The following is a 12,637-nucleotide window of genomic DNA, read 5'->3' as shown; positions in this document are numbered from 1 at the left end:
TCTCGGGTAGGGGGTCCCGAATTGTGCGTCTAGGCTGGATGGTAACAGGAGACAAGGGACATGATGTTTTTTACCCAGGTTCAGGCCCTCTCGATGGAGGTAAAACCCTACTCCTGCTTGATTAATATTGATGATATGGGTAGTACAAGAGTAGATCTACCACGAGATCAAGGAGGCTGAACCCTAGAAGTTAGCCTATGGTATGATTGTTGTGTATGGAGTTGTATCTCTATCGACTAGCCTGGCCTCGGTTTATATAATGCACCGGAGGCCTAGGATAACAAGAGTCCTAGCCGAATACGCCGGTGGAGAGAAGTCCTTGTCTTGATCGCCAAGTCTTGTGGAATCTTCCTTGTATGCGGTAGCCGTCCAAACTGGCCCATGAGTATACGGCCACGGGGGTCCTCGGCCCAATCTACTAGATCGGGAGACGACGTGGTGAGTACCCCCTAGTCCAGGACACCGTCACCGACGATCGAATCTCGGGCAAGTAACATACCGATGACAAAGGGAACAACGTATGTTGTTATACGGTTTGACCGATAAAGATCTTCATAAATATGTAGGAGCCAATATGAGCATCCAGGTTTCGCTATTGGTTATTGACCGGAGACGTGTCTCGGTCATGTCTACATAGTTCTCGAACCCGTAGGGTCCGCACGCTTAAAGTTCGATGACGATTATATTATGAGTTTATGTGTTTGATGTACCGAAGGAGTTCGGAGTCCCGAATGAGATCGCGGACATGACGAGGAGTCTCGAAATGGTTGAGACGTAAAGATCGATATATTGGACGACTATATTCGGACATCGGAAAGGTTCCGAGTGATTCGGGTATTTTCGGGAGTACCGGGGAGTTACAGGAATTCGTATTGGGCCTTAATGGGCCATACGAGAAAGGAGAGAAAGGCCTCAAAAGGTGGCTGTACCCCTCCCCATGGGCTGGTCCGAATTGGACTAGGGAGGGGGGCGCCCCTTCCTTCCTTCTCCTTTTCCCTTCCCTTTCCTTCCCTCCTACTCCTACTACTTGGAAGGGCTCCTAGTTTCTTCTCAAAAAAAGGAAGGGCTCCTAGTTCTACTAGGAAAGGGGGAATCCTACTCCCGGTGGGAGTAGGACTCCCCTAGGGCGCGCCATAGAGAGGGCCGGCCCTCCCCCTCCTCCACTCCTTTATATACGGGGGCAGGGGGCACCCCAAAGACACAACAATTGATCATTGATCTCTTAGCCGTGTGCGGTGCCCCCCTCCATCATAGTCCACCTCGATAATACTGTAGCGGTGCTTAGGCGAAGCCCTGCGTGGTAGAACATCAACATCGTCACCACGCCGTCGTGCTGACGAAACTCTCCCTCAACACTCGGCTGGATCGGAGTTCGAGGGTCGTCATCGGGCTGAACGTCTGCTGAACTCAGAGGTGCCGTACGTTCGGTACTTGATCGGTCGGATCGTGAAGACGTACGACTACATCAACCGCGTTGTGCTAACGCTTCCGCTTTCGGTCTACGAGGGTACGTGGACAACACTCTCCCCTCTCGTTGCTATGCATCACCATGATCTTGCGTGTGCGTAGGAATTTTTTTGAAATTACTACGTTCCCCAACAACACGTTGATGCATTATGAGACCTAGGCATGTCAAAGAAAAGAGTGCCAAATACATAGGTCTTTGAGATGCAACTGTTTCAAGAACGATGGTGTTTTTTTTGCAATGGCCCTGATATTTCTCCCATTGAGCATATGGATAGTTCTTCCATTCTTAGTGCATGCAATCTAGTGTTCCGAGCACACCCGGGAACCCACTTGATTCTCCAAGTGCCATGAGCCTTGCTATGTATGTGACATTTGGTTCTTTCAAGAACTCTGGTCCAAACACCTTTACCTCTATGGTAGCAAATCTGATCATGGCTTAGAGACATTTGGTTTTAGACATCCGGAAGTACTCATCCCACAAATTTGCGACCGTGTCGTAGAAAAGCAGCCACATAATAGTCGTGCACTTGTGGTAACCAGAGGAACCCAATGTTTCTAATGACATCCTTCTTCAATTTTAAAGTAATCATCATAGGCCCTGACACCTCGGTAAATGCGTTTGAAAGTAGTTGTCATACAACATCATATGTCCCAGTGTCGAGGCCTCTTTTGGTTCATAGGATAGGATTAACGTAGGAATATGAATTTTGTAGGAAATGAGATGACATGTATCTCAAATCCTATGAGTAGGAATAGGAAACGAGATGTCATTTGGTTGACACCAAAGGAATTTTTCCATTGAGTCTAGGCTCATTTTTATTTTCCTACGAAATGTGGAGGATAGGAACCAATCCTATGTAGGAATAGAAATCCATTCCTATGAACCAAAGGGCTCTAAAGGAAAAAATCCTATAAGAATTCTATCCTCTAGAATTCCTATGAAATTCCTCCAAACCAAAGGAGGCCTGAACCCTTGAAGTTGAGAGCATGCTCCGTTGCATACTATGTGTCTTTAAGAATCGTCTTCATCATCGTCGTTTGATCACCATTCGACGAATCCATGAACTCGGTGTAGAAGCAATCCTCGTCCGAATTCACCGTGTTTGCTTCAAAGTAAACAACGAGAGCGTCGATTTTTTTCTTCTATGCCTTTGGCCGAACACTCACCGGGTGTGGTGTCCGTAATGGATTGGGGCTACCTGAGAGGCAACTGGATTGTGGGTGGAACGACGGCGTAGGCAAAGTTGGGCAGCCGCTTGGGTGGAGCAGCGCAAGTTCGACAAGGCCTTGGCAACGTTCGAAGTGGTAAAACAACGATGTCGGAGTCCGGGAGCATGAATATAAAGCACATGGGGGGTGGATGGAGTGAAAGAATGAGATCTTTGGATAGGGTTTTCAGGTTGGCCGGGGTGTCGGAGTCTGACATGGCGGGTGTCCAGACTGTCGCAAACCTCCTCCAGTTTGGTGCTGATTTTGGGGATTTCGGATGACATGACCGGTTCAGACAATTATGTTGACCGTCGTTGGATGGCTAAATGTGTCGGACAATTTGGGAGAGGTTTTTGTTTTTTATAAGAAACCGAGAGGATTGTTTTTTTAATGAGAAGAGAGATGTTTTTTTAGTGGAAGAAGAGAGAGGTTTTTTTTTTTGAGTCGAAGAGAGAGAGGTTGGTTGATCCGGGCAGGAGCTGCGAACGGTCCGGAACGAGTTTTTTTTTGTTCCAGAAGAATGATGCACAGGCCCATTTTCACAGTCGAGCCGTAAAGAACCGAAGGCCGCCATTCTTATGGCCCAGTAAGGCAGCCCCGTGGTATCACAGAAGGACCAGCCCAAGCTTGAACGGTGGGAGCCAAGCCGCCGCCTCCTCCCCCCTTCCCCGACGCCGGCGTCGCCTCACTCCCCCCATCCATCTCCCTCCTCTGGTCATGCCCGCGCCGCCGCAGCAGTAGAGCCCAACCAACCAGCCAACAGTAGCATGCGCCGCGTCTTGCGGCGCGGGCTGGGCATCCTCCTCGTCCCACTCCCTGGCCCACTCAGCCGGCCGCCGCCGATCCCTCTCGCTGCTCTCCTCCTCCTCCCGCGCCGCCTGGATGCCTTCTTCCGACGGCCCTTCTGCGACTACAGCGGGGGCCGCGCCGTCGAGCAGTTCTCCGACGACGAGTACGACCACGAGTACGAGGACCACCGGGTATACTCCACTCCCGCCGGGCCGCACATCTTATCTATGCTGCTCGCAGAAAAAAAATCTTCCTCCCTTTTCTTCGTCTCATCCGCTGCCTCTCACACCGAATGCTAACCGCAGCCGTCGTCGTCGGTGGCGAACATCGACGAGTGGAGGTGGAAGCTGAGCATGCTGCAGCGCAATGCGGAGGAGCAGGAGATCATCTCCAGGGACCGGAGGGACCGCCGGGACTATGACCAGATCGCCAACCTCGCCAAGAGGATGGGGCTCTACAGGTTCTGTACTGTAATTTCACCTACCCCCAGTTCTTAATTTCATAAGCAGTCACAGAAATGTTGATGAATCTTTCGGGCGGTGCTGCCTCTGTGGGAGGACAGTGAGCTGTATGGGAAGGTTATTGTTGCGAGCAAGGTCCCGCTGCCGAACTACAGGCCGGACCTGGACGACAAGCGCCCGCAAAGAGAGGCGAGTCCATGCAATCCAATGGCAAGATCGCACATCGTTCTCTTATTGCAAATGCATTTGATTTGAATGGTGTGTATGTGTTTGCTGTGCATCGAAACAAACAGGTGGTGATCCCGCTAAGCTTGCAGAGGAGGGTTGAAGGATTTGTGCAGGAGCACCTTGACCGTTCGCTCTTGCCATTTAATAAAGATGGTGGCAAGTCAGAGAGTGGTTCTGAGAAAGCTGAGCATGTGAACTTGGATGAGAAGCAGGATCCTCTGCTCGACGAGTCGGTTATGGAGAAGATCCTTCAGAGGAAGAGTCTTAGGATGCGCAATTTTCAAAGAAGTTGGCAGGTATGATAAAATCCAAACAGTATCTGAATGCCGCATAGCTTTATTTCTGTTCTTTATAGCATACAGCTTAATTTATGTTAGAGGGAAGAAACAAAGGCATGATTTACAAATTCCTTCTGAGCCATTTCTTATATTTTCATTTATATGTCTGTACGCGAGCTTCTGATTCATGGAAATATTGGATGAAGCTTTTATCTGCTTGTAATAACAGGAATCACCTGAAGGCGCTAAGATGGTAGAATTTCGGAAATCACTCCCAGCATACAAGGAGAAGGAAAGGCTTCTAGCAGCCATTGCACGTAATCAGGTACACTTGTCTGGGAGGAACTTATGAGATTTGTGCACTCAGTGGAAAAATGTCTTGCAATTCCCTTCTGTCCTTCTATTTATCTGACTATTCCTGTGCTTGCCAGGTTATAGTTATTTCTGGGGAGACAGGGTGTGGAAAAACAACACAGTTGCCTCAATTTGTGTTGGAGTCAGAGATAGAATCTGGTCGAGGGGCCTTTTGTAACATAATCTGTACACAGCCACGAAGAATATCTGCAATGGCTGTTGCAGAAAGAGTATCCACCGAAAGAGGAGAAAACCTTGGTGAATCGGTAAGATGGAACTTCCGATTTGCTACCTTTGTTATTGTAGCCCATATCCATTGTAATTTTTGGCATACAACACTAGCTTTTTTAATAGGTTGGCTACAAAGTTCGATTGGAGGGAATTAGAGGAAAAGATACACATTTACTTTTCTGCACCAGTGGTATTCTACTAAGACGATTGCTGAGTGACCGAAACTTGAATGGAGTATCTCATGTATTTGTTGATGAAATACATGAAAGAGGGATGAATGAAGGTTGTGTCTCAAGACCTTATTATTTGCCCTTATGATAGTTTTGTTCCCCATTTAACTCATGACAGTAAATAAATTATTATTGCTTTGGTCTGTCAGATTTCTTATTGATCGTTCTAAAGGACCTATTGTCACGGCGCCGCGATCTAAGGTTGATATTGATGAGTGCTACTTTAAATGCGGAACTGTTCTCAAGTTATTTCGGAGGAGCGCCAACTATCCACATTCCTGTGAGTTGTTATTTTTTCAAATGTAAATTATGTTACTCTATATACATAATGCTCATCTGCCAGCTTGTGTACCTCTGGTATAACTGTGTAAGTGATCTTGCATCCATTGCATTCTTGCCTTGAATTCAGGGATTCACACATCCAGTGAGGGCGCATTTTCTGGAAGACATATTAGAGAGGACAGGCTATAAGATGACAGCAAGTAATCAACTTGACGATTACGGCCAAGATAAAGTGTGGAAGACTCAGAGACAGCTATTACCAAGAAAAAGGAAAAATCAAATTACTACACTTGTCGAGGTACTTGTTCTATATAGAGATTAATGACTGCAATTATTCCTCAACATTCTTCAGATATTGTTATTGTACTATGCAGGATGCCCTTCAAAATTCGAACTTTGAAACCTATGGCTCAAGGACACGTGATTCTCTGGCAAACTGGAATCCTGATTGCATAGGGTTTAATCTCATAGAGGCTGTTCTGTGCCACATATGTCGCAAAGAGCGAGCTGGTGCAGTTTTAGTTTTTATGACCGGATGGGATGACATTAGCTCTTTGAAGGATCAACTAAAAGCGCATCCGTTGCTAGGCGACCCAAATAGAGTGTTACTGCTTGCATGCCATGGTTCCATGGCTACCTCTGAGCAGGTAATTGATCCTAATTTTGCATTTCTTATTGAAATGAGATTGCTTTGTGATGCTAATTGTGTTGCTGGATCTGAGATACCTCTTCTATTGTGTAATTGCATCTTATATACACAGATTCACCTTGTTTACTAGTTCATTGATGGGCATATACCATTATATCCGTAGCATCCTGTGTGCATCGTATAATTATTTGCCATTCACATCTATATTTAATATTATGTTTTTCCGCAGAGGCTAATATTTGACAAGGCACCTCCTAATGTTCGGAAGGTAGTACTTGCCACTAACATGGCAGAGGCAAGTATTACCATAAATGACATCGTTTTCGTCATGGATTGTGGAAAAGCAAAGGAAACCACATACGATGCTCTAAACAACACTCCCTGCTTGCTCCCCTCATGGATTTCAAAGGCTTCTTCCCGTCAGGTCATCCTTATCTTCAATTTTTCAGTCTCTTAGTCACCAGCACTTTCTCTTCGACTCAATCTTTGGTAAATGTCACGTACTTGGACCCACGTTCACCACCAGCTTCTTTCCATAGCTCAAAGTAATGCTTCCCTTCTGTATGTTATATGTTGACCAGTGAGACTCTTGTCTTTGCGAGTTCTGTATCTTTGTGTTATTATGTTTGACCGTCTCTTTGTCAGCTATTTACCATGTTTATAGGATTTGCCTTAATATGGGGTTTCTGGTCATTTGTGGTCATAACTTGAAGAAATTTAGCCCATTGGTTTATATCAAGTCAAAAGGCCTATCTTCTTAGCAGAACCCTATTATTTTCTTTTGCTTGGTTAATAATAATGTATTCCTCAACAAGCACGTCAATGTTCCCGTTCCTCTCATGAAGTTGTTTTAGTCAAAGCATCCTTTTATTCTTCTTCGGTGGTCAATATATACTTATCGTTGGTTACAAGCAAGAAATTTTCTAGCAATGAATATTTTTTTGTATAACAGTGAACCTATCTTGACCGTAACAGTCTTTGGTTGGGCGATATGATCACACTCAATAGTCAATACTTTTGTTTACAAATCATCGTTCTTTGCTACAATTCTCATGTTTTCCCCCAATATCTTCATGCAGAGGAGGGGCAGAGCTGGTCGTGTCCAACCTGGAGAATGCTATCATCTCTACCCCCGATGTGTATATGATGCATTTGCAGAGTACCAGCTTCCAGAGCTTCTTAGGACTCCTTTGAATTCACTATGTTTGCAGATAAAAAGTTTGCAGGTTGACAGCATTGGGGAGTTTCTATCAGCTGCTTTGCAGCCTCCAGAACCACGAGCCGTATGTTTTGAAATCATAATTAAGCATTTGGATATTCCCTTTCTCTCTTTGCCTTTGCGTCTACATGATTTAGTTCTATCTTGGTACTTTTGACATTTGTTGGGCTCTTACACGGCTTATAACTCTATGAGTTATTGTTTTAAGTAGGCAGTAAAGGGTTCAGTTTTATCCTTTTCATTTTTGTGTTCTGACCACATGATAAATATGTAGGTCCAAAATGCAGTGGAATTCCTGAAGATGATCGGATCATTAGATGAGAACGAGAACCTTACTGATCTAGGTATGCCTTATATTCTGATTTCTTCCAAACTCTACAGAAATGTTGGCACTGAAACATATTCAACTTTGTAGGAAGATACCTCTCCATGCTTCCAGTTGATCCGAAGTTGGGGAAGATGCTTATAATGGGTGCAGTTTTCCGTTGCATTGACCCTATACTTACTGTGGTTGCTGGATTGAGTGCCCGGGATCCTTTCCTGTTGCCACAGGACAAGAAAGATGTATGACTTTAATTTCCACTGTCTGACTATATCTTAATTACTAGTTTTAGTTTTGAAATGATTCTCTTACCCATGAATTTTGTGATAAAAGTTAGGAAGATCTAAATACCACCAATACGTACAGTCGTACACACGGTGGCTGTTAGCTATGCATTGACTCTGTTCCGTTCATTCCCAAGCCTTAGTTTTTTCATTCAGCTAAGAAGGCTTACCTTACAGTTCTGTCATTTTTATTAGTTGGCAGGAACTGCAAAATCAAGATTCTCAGCGAAAGATTATAGTGATCATATGGCCCTTGTACGAGCTTATGAAGGATGGAAGGATGCTGAGAGGGAAGGATCTGGTTATGAGTACTGTTGGAGGAATTTCCTTTCTGCTCAAACACTACAAGCCATTCATTCTCTTCGAAAGCAATTCAGCTATATCTTGAAGGACGCCGGTTTGATAGACTCTGATGCAAATACAAATAATAGTTTGAGCCATAATCAATCATTAGTTCGTGGTGTAATTTGTTCTGGACTTTTTCCTGGGATATCATCTGTTGTGGTAAACAGCCGCCAACAATTTCCATTGCATTTGCATTACATGGAAGACATTTCAATTAATTTTTAGCATTCCTTTGCAGCATAGGGAAAACTCCATGTCCTTCAAGACCATGGATGACGGCCAAGTTCTTGTTTATGCTGTAAGTGCATACAGGAGCGTCCTGAAATGCTCATGTCCAATGCCCCGTTTAATACATCATTTTTCAGACATGTTGATATCTGAGTACTCTGACATTAAGGTTTGTTCAGAACTCCGTGAATGCTAAGTACCAGACCATCCCTTATCCATGGCTGGTCTTTGGTGAGAAGGTGAAGGTAAATGCTGTCTTCATCCGTGATTCAACTGGAGTATCAGATTCCATACTGATCTTATTTGGTGGTGCTGTTACAAAAGGAAGCGCGGTATGTTGAGTATTCTGTCAAATGCTTTGTCTTTGTATTTTGCATTTTTTTGCTGCACTGATCTATGCCTTCTAACTTGTCTTATAGGCTGGGCATTTGAAGATGCTTGATGGTTACATTGATCTATTTATGGATCCCAGCCTGTCAGAGTGCTACTTGCAACTTAAAGAGGAACTTGATAAACTTGTACAGAAGAAGGTAAAGTGCTGCAGCCAATTAATTTGGAAGGCGTTATACAAATTTCATCTCACAAGATATTCTATCTGAGTCAGCAAATAATAAGTAAAATAAACATTGGTGATACTTTAGGTATCAAATTACAATCCTCTGCCATTTCGAGTAGCTAACAAGGGAAAGTGATTATACTATTTATCATGTTGTTACCTCTGAATATAAAGCATGTGTTACTCTATAATATACGTGTCACCAGTAAGAAATTAAAAGCAAAGTTGTTGAGTATCCAATTTACTTATTTATTGTCTACCATGTCTGGTGTGTATACTAATTGTGCTTGTAATGTGGCAATTTTCCCAAATCCAGCTTGAAGACCCAACCTTTGACATTCACAAGGAAGGCAAATACATTTTATTTGCTGCACAAGAGCTTGCTGCGGGCGACCTATGTGAAGGAAGGTTTGTGTTCGGCCGAGAAACGAGCAGAGCTAGGCTTCGGGACAACGAAGACGGCAAAAGCAACATCATAAAGGATGGTATGAACCCAAAGAGCCTGCTGCAGACCTTGCTGATGAGGGCAGGCCACACGCCTCCAAAGTACAAGACAAAGCACCTCAAGACCAACGAGTTCAGGGCCATGGTGGAGTTCAAAGGGATGCAGTTCGTCGGGAAGCCGAAGAGGAACAAGCAGGTCGCGGAGAGGGACGCCGCGATAGAAGCGCTGGGATGGTTGACACAGACGTCCGGTACGAAGCTCCAGGATGAGGGTGACGACTCCCCGCTCGACCTGACCGATAACATGCTTAAGCTGCTTTCTAGACCAAGGAAACGGACGAGAAATAACCCGAAGAAATGATTTCTGCAAGGTTAGGTTCATCAACCCCTGACAGTTAACTGACACCATTGTCTGTTGACGGTATTGGATGCACTGTGCCCCCAGAAAGATTCTCCACAGAGCTTCCGCAAGTGCGTCAGACTTTCAGCCGTCTTATCATCTGCCTTCTGGTTGGATTTGTTCTGAGCCATGTGTTTGATACTGTGTTATTTACCATCACCGGGGGCGAATTGAAACTTTATCATTCTATAAATTTGAATAAGATTTCGTATAGCGTATCAACGTATATATGTATACAATACCACTGAAGCTGAGATTTGTATTTGTTCAGGGGAGGAAAGGAAACCTCTGGATTTTGTTCCACTCCGTTGGTCCTCAAGGCAACCTGTCTTGGGTATGAGGCGGTGAGCAAATGCATTCAAGTTGAGTGTTTTTTTTCATTGAAGAAAAACATGGGTTGAGTATTTCTGTCCGCAAGAGAAAACTTGGGTTTGAGTTTCTCGTCTAAGAAATACAGTACTACAGTGTACCAACTTTAAGTCTGGTTCAGGTTATGATGTTAGAAGGCAGCGTGGAGCGAACCGGTGACGATGGCATCCGGGAGGAGGTGGCACAAGGAAGGCAGAGTGGTATTCGGGAGGTTTTCTTTTCCATAAAAACTCTAATGCCAAATTTTCTCGAATAGCCATGTGGGGTGCTAGAGAGGCTTTTTTCTAAAACAAAGGACCAATGCTTGTTCCTTTCATAGCGTTATTCACAAGAAAAAATAAATTGTTTTTAACGAAACTGAAAAAACATTTTTTTTGCTTGCGAAATAAGAGGTTTATTGTGCTGATTGCACTTTAATTGGCAAATGTCCTGTCTATCAAATAGTAGTTACTATGTACCACTCAAATAATATTTTGGCAGATTTATGTAAAAAAAAAAGACCCAACACCATCAAATCCATACCAAACGGTGGTGCTCCTTTCCTCTCAAACCCCACTTCTATATAAACTCAACCCTAATAGCCATTCTTCTCATCATTCCACCCTCCCCCCTTCCTCGCCGCCGCCGCCGCGATCAACCCTCCTTTGCCCTTTGCTTCCACCATCATCCATCCCTCCCCGCCACTTTAGATCTCGCCTTGCCTTCCCTACTTCATGTTCTTCTTGGGTGATGTTTGCACGCACCCACTTCACCTCCTATATGCACCCTAAATCGTTTCGCATGGAGATTGCTAAACCTTAAGGATCCCACTATCACGGGTTCTTCCCTACATTGAAGTTATGTGATCCTAAATAAGTGTTCGTAGCGGAAGACGGTGTATCTGAAGAAGAGGATGAAGATTTGGTCCACAAATGGTGACACACATCCATAGGCGAGAGATTCGACTAGTTGGTATCCTAGATGTGATATACCAGGTGATGGAGCACCATCTCCCACCCACTTTGGGGTGGTGCACCAAGGTAAAATAATTGTTAGCTAGAGGGAACTAAAAATGTTATTTATTAATTTTGCTTTTCAGATTGTATGTATTTTTTGTTTTTTGTTTTTACGTTGAGCGGACTGGCAGCGGCAAAGATCCTGGAAGAGCGTGGGCGCCATGGGAGCCGACAACAACAATTGATTCAGGGACAAGGATATGGAGGATGGAAGAGGACAAGCATGTTGTTGGCAGATCATTTGGCATTGGTGTGGTATTTGGGAGGTTTTATTTTCCATCAAAACTCTAATGTCAACAACCATGTGGGGGTGCTAGAGACATTTTTCTAAAACAAAGGACCAATGTTTGTTCCTTTCATAGTGGTAATACTCCTATTGGCAAGAAAAACAATATTTTTAACGAAACTGAAAGAATTTTTCTTTGCTTGCGAAATAAGTGGTTTATTGTGGCGATTGCACTTTAATAGGGAAATATCATGTCTATTAAATAGGAGTTACTATGAACCACTCAATTTTTTTTTTGCAGATTTATATTAAAGAAACTAACACAATCAAATCCATATCAAATGGTGATGGCTCTTTCCTCTCAAACCCCACTTCCACATAAACTCAACCCCAATAGTCATTCTTCTCATCATTCCACCCCTCCCATGCTGCCATCGCCATCCGTCTTCCTCGCCAACCCTCCTTTCTCCTTTGCTTCCACCATCATCCATACCCCCCTCCCATGAGTGCCACCACTTTAGATCTGGCCTTGCCTCCCCTACTCCATGTTCCTCTTGGGTGAGGTTTGCACGCATCCATTTCACCTCCTATGTGCACCCTAAATTGTTTCGCGTAAGATCTGGTCCGCAAATGGCGACACACATCCAAAGGTGAGAGATTCGATTGGTTGGTATCCTAGATGTGATATACTAGGTGATAAAGCGCCACCTCCCATCCACTTTGGGGTGGCGCACCAAGGTAAAATAATTGCTAGTGAGAGGGACCTCAAAATTATATTAATTATTTTTAATTTTTTTAGATCGTATGTATATACTAAGTTATGTTACTGAACATTGATGCGGATTAAGAAGTAAAAGGGGTGGTAGGAAAATGAGGCATACGGGCCTTAACATCAACATCCATGCAAGGAAATTGCCAACACGCCGGCTTAGGGCCCGCACTATTGCATGGGGCACATCGATGCCTCAGGCAAGGCATTAATGGAACGCCATTCCTGGCATCTAAATTCATCCTTTAGATATACTGCATGCCTCATGTATTCTATGTGCCTCTCGAGTGAGATTTGCATGC

The 12,637-nt window shown here is 44.3% G+C and overlaps 1 protein-coding gene across 1 annotated transcript; it reads left to right on the top strand.

Moving 5' to 3' along the window:
- Positions 1–3,286: 3,286 nt before the first annotated feature.
- Positions 3,287–10,279, top strand: LOC125510607 (DExH-box ATP-dependent RNA helicase DExH3). The gene is made up of 19 exons (XM_048675833.1): positions 3,287–3,656; positions 3,771–3,925; positions 4,028–4,115; positions 4,220–4,450; positions 4,662–4,757; positions 4,864–5,052; positions 5,141–5,300; positions 5,397–5,527; positions 5,657–5,827; positions 5,904–6,176; positions 6,408–6,602; positions 7,258–7,461; positions 7,672–7,741; positions 7,813–7,961; positions 8,199–8,507; positions 8,587–8,646; positions 8,756–8,908; positions 8,996–9,106; positions 9,449–10,279. The coding sequence occupies exons 1-19, from the start codon at positions 3,444–3,446 to the stop codon at positions 9,935–9,937; spliced, it is 3,447 nt and encodes a 1,148-aa protein (XP_048531790.1). The 5' UTR covers positions 3,287–3,443; the 3' UTR covers positions 9,938–10,279.
- Positions 10,280–12,637: the final 2,358 nt, after the last annotated feature.

Source organism: Triticum urartu, chromosome 5, assembly GCF_003073215.2.
Source record: "Triticum urartu cultivar G1812 chromosome 5, Tu2.1, whole genome shotgun sequence".
In the NCBI taxonomy this organism is placed as follows: domain Eukaryota; kingdom Viridiplantae; phylum Streptophyta; class Magnoliopsida; order Poales; family Poaceae; genus Triticum; species Triticum urartu.
The sequence above is the reverse complement of the archived record's forward strand: the minus strand, read 5'-3'. Positions and strand labels throughout refer to the sequence as shown.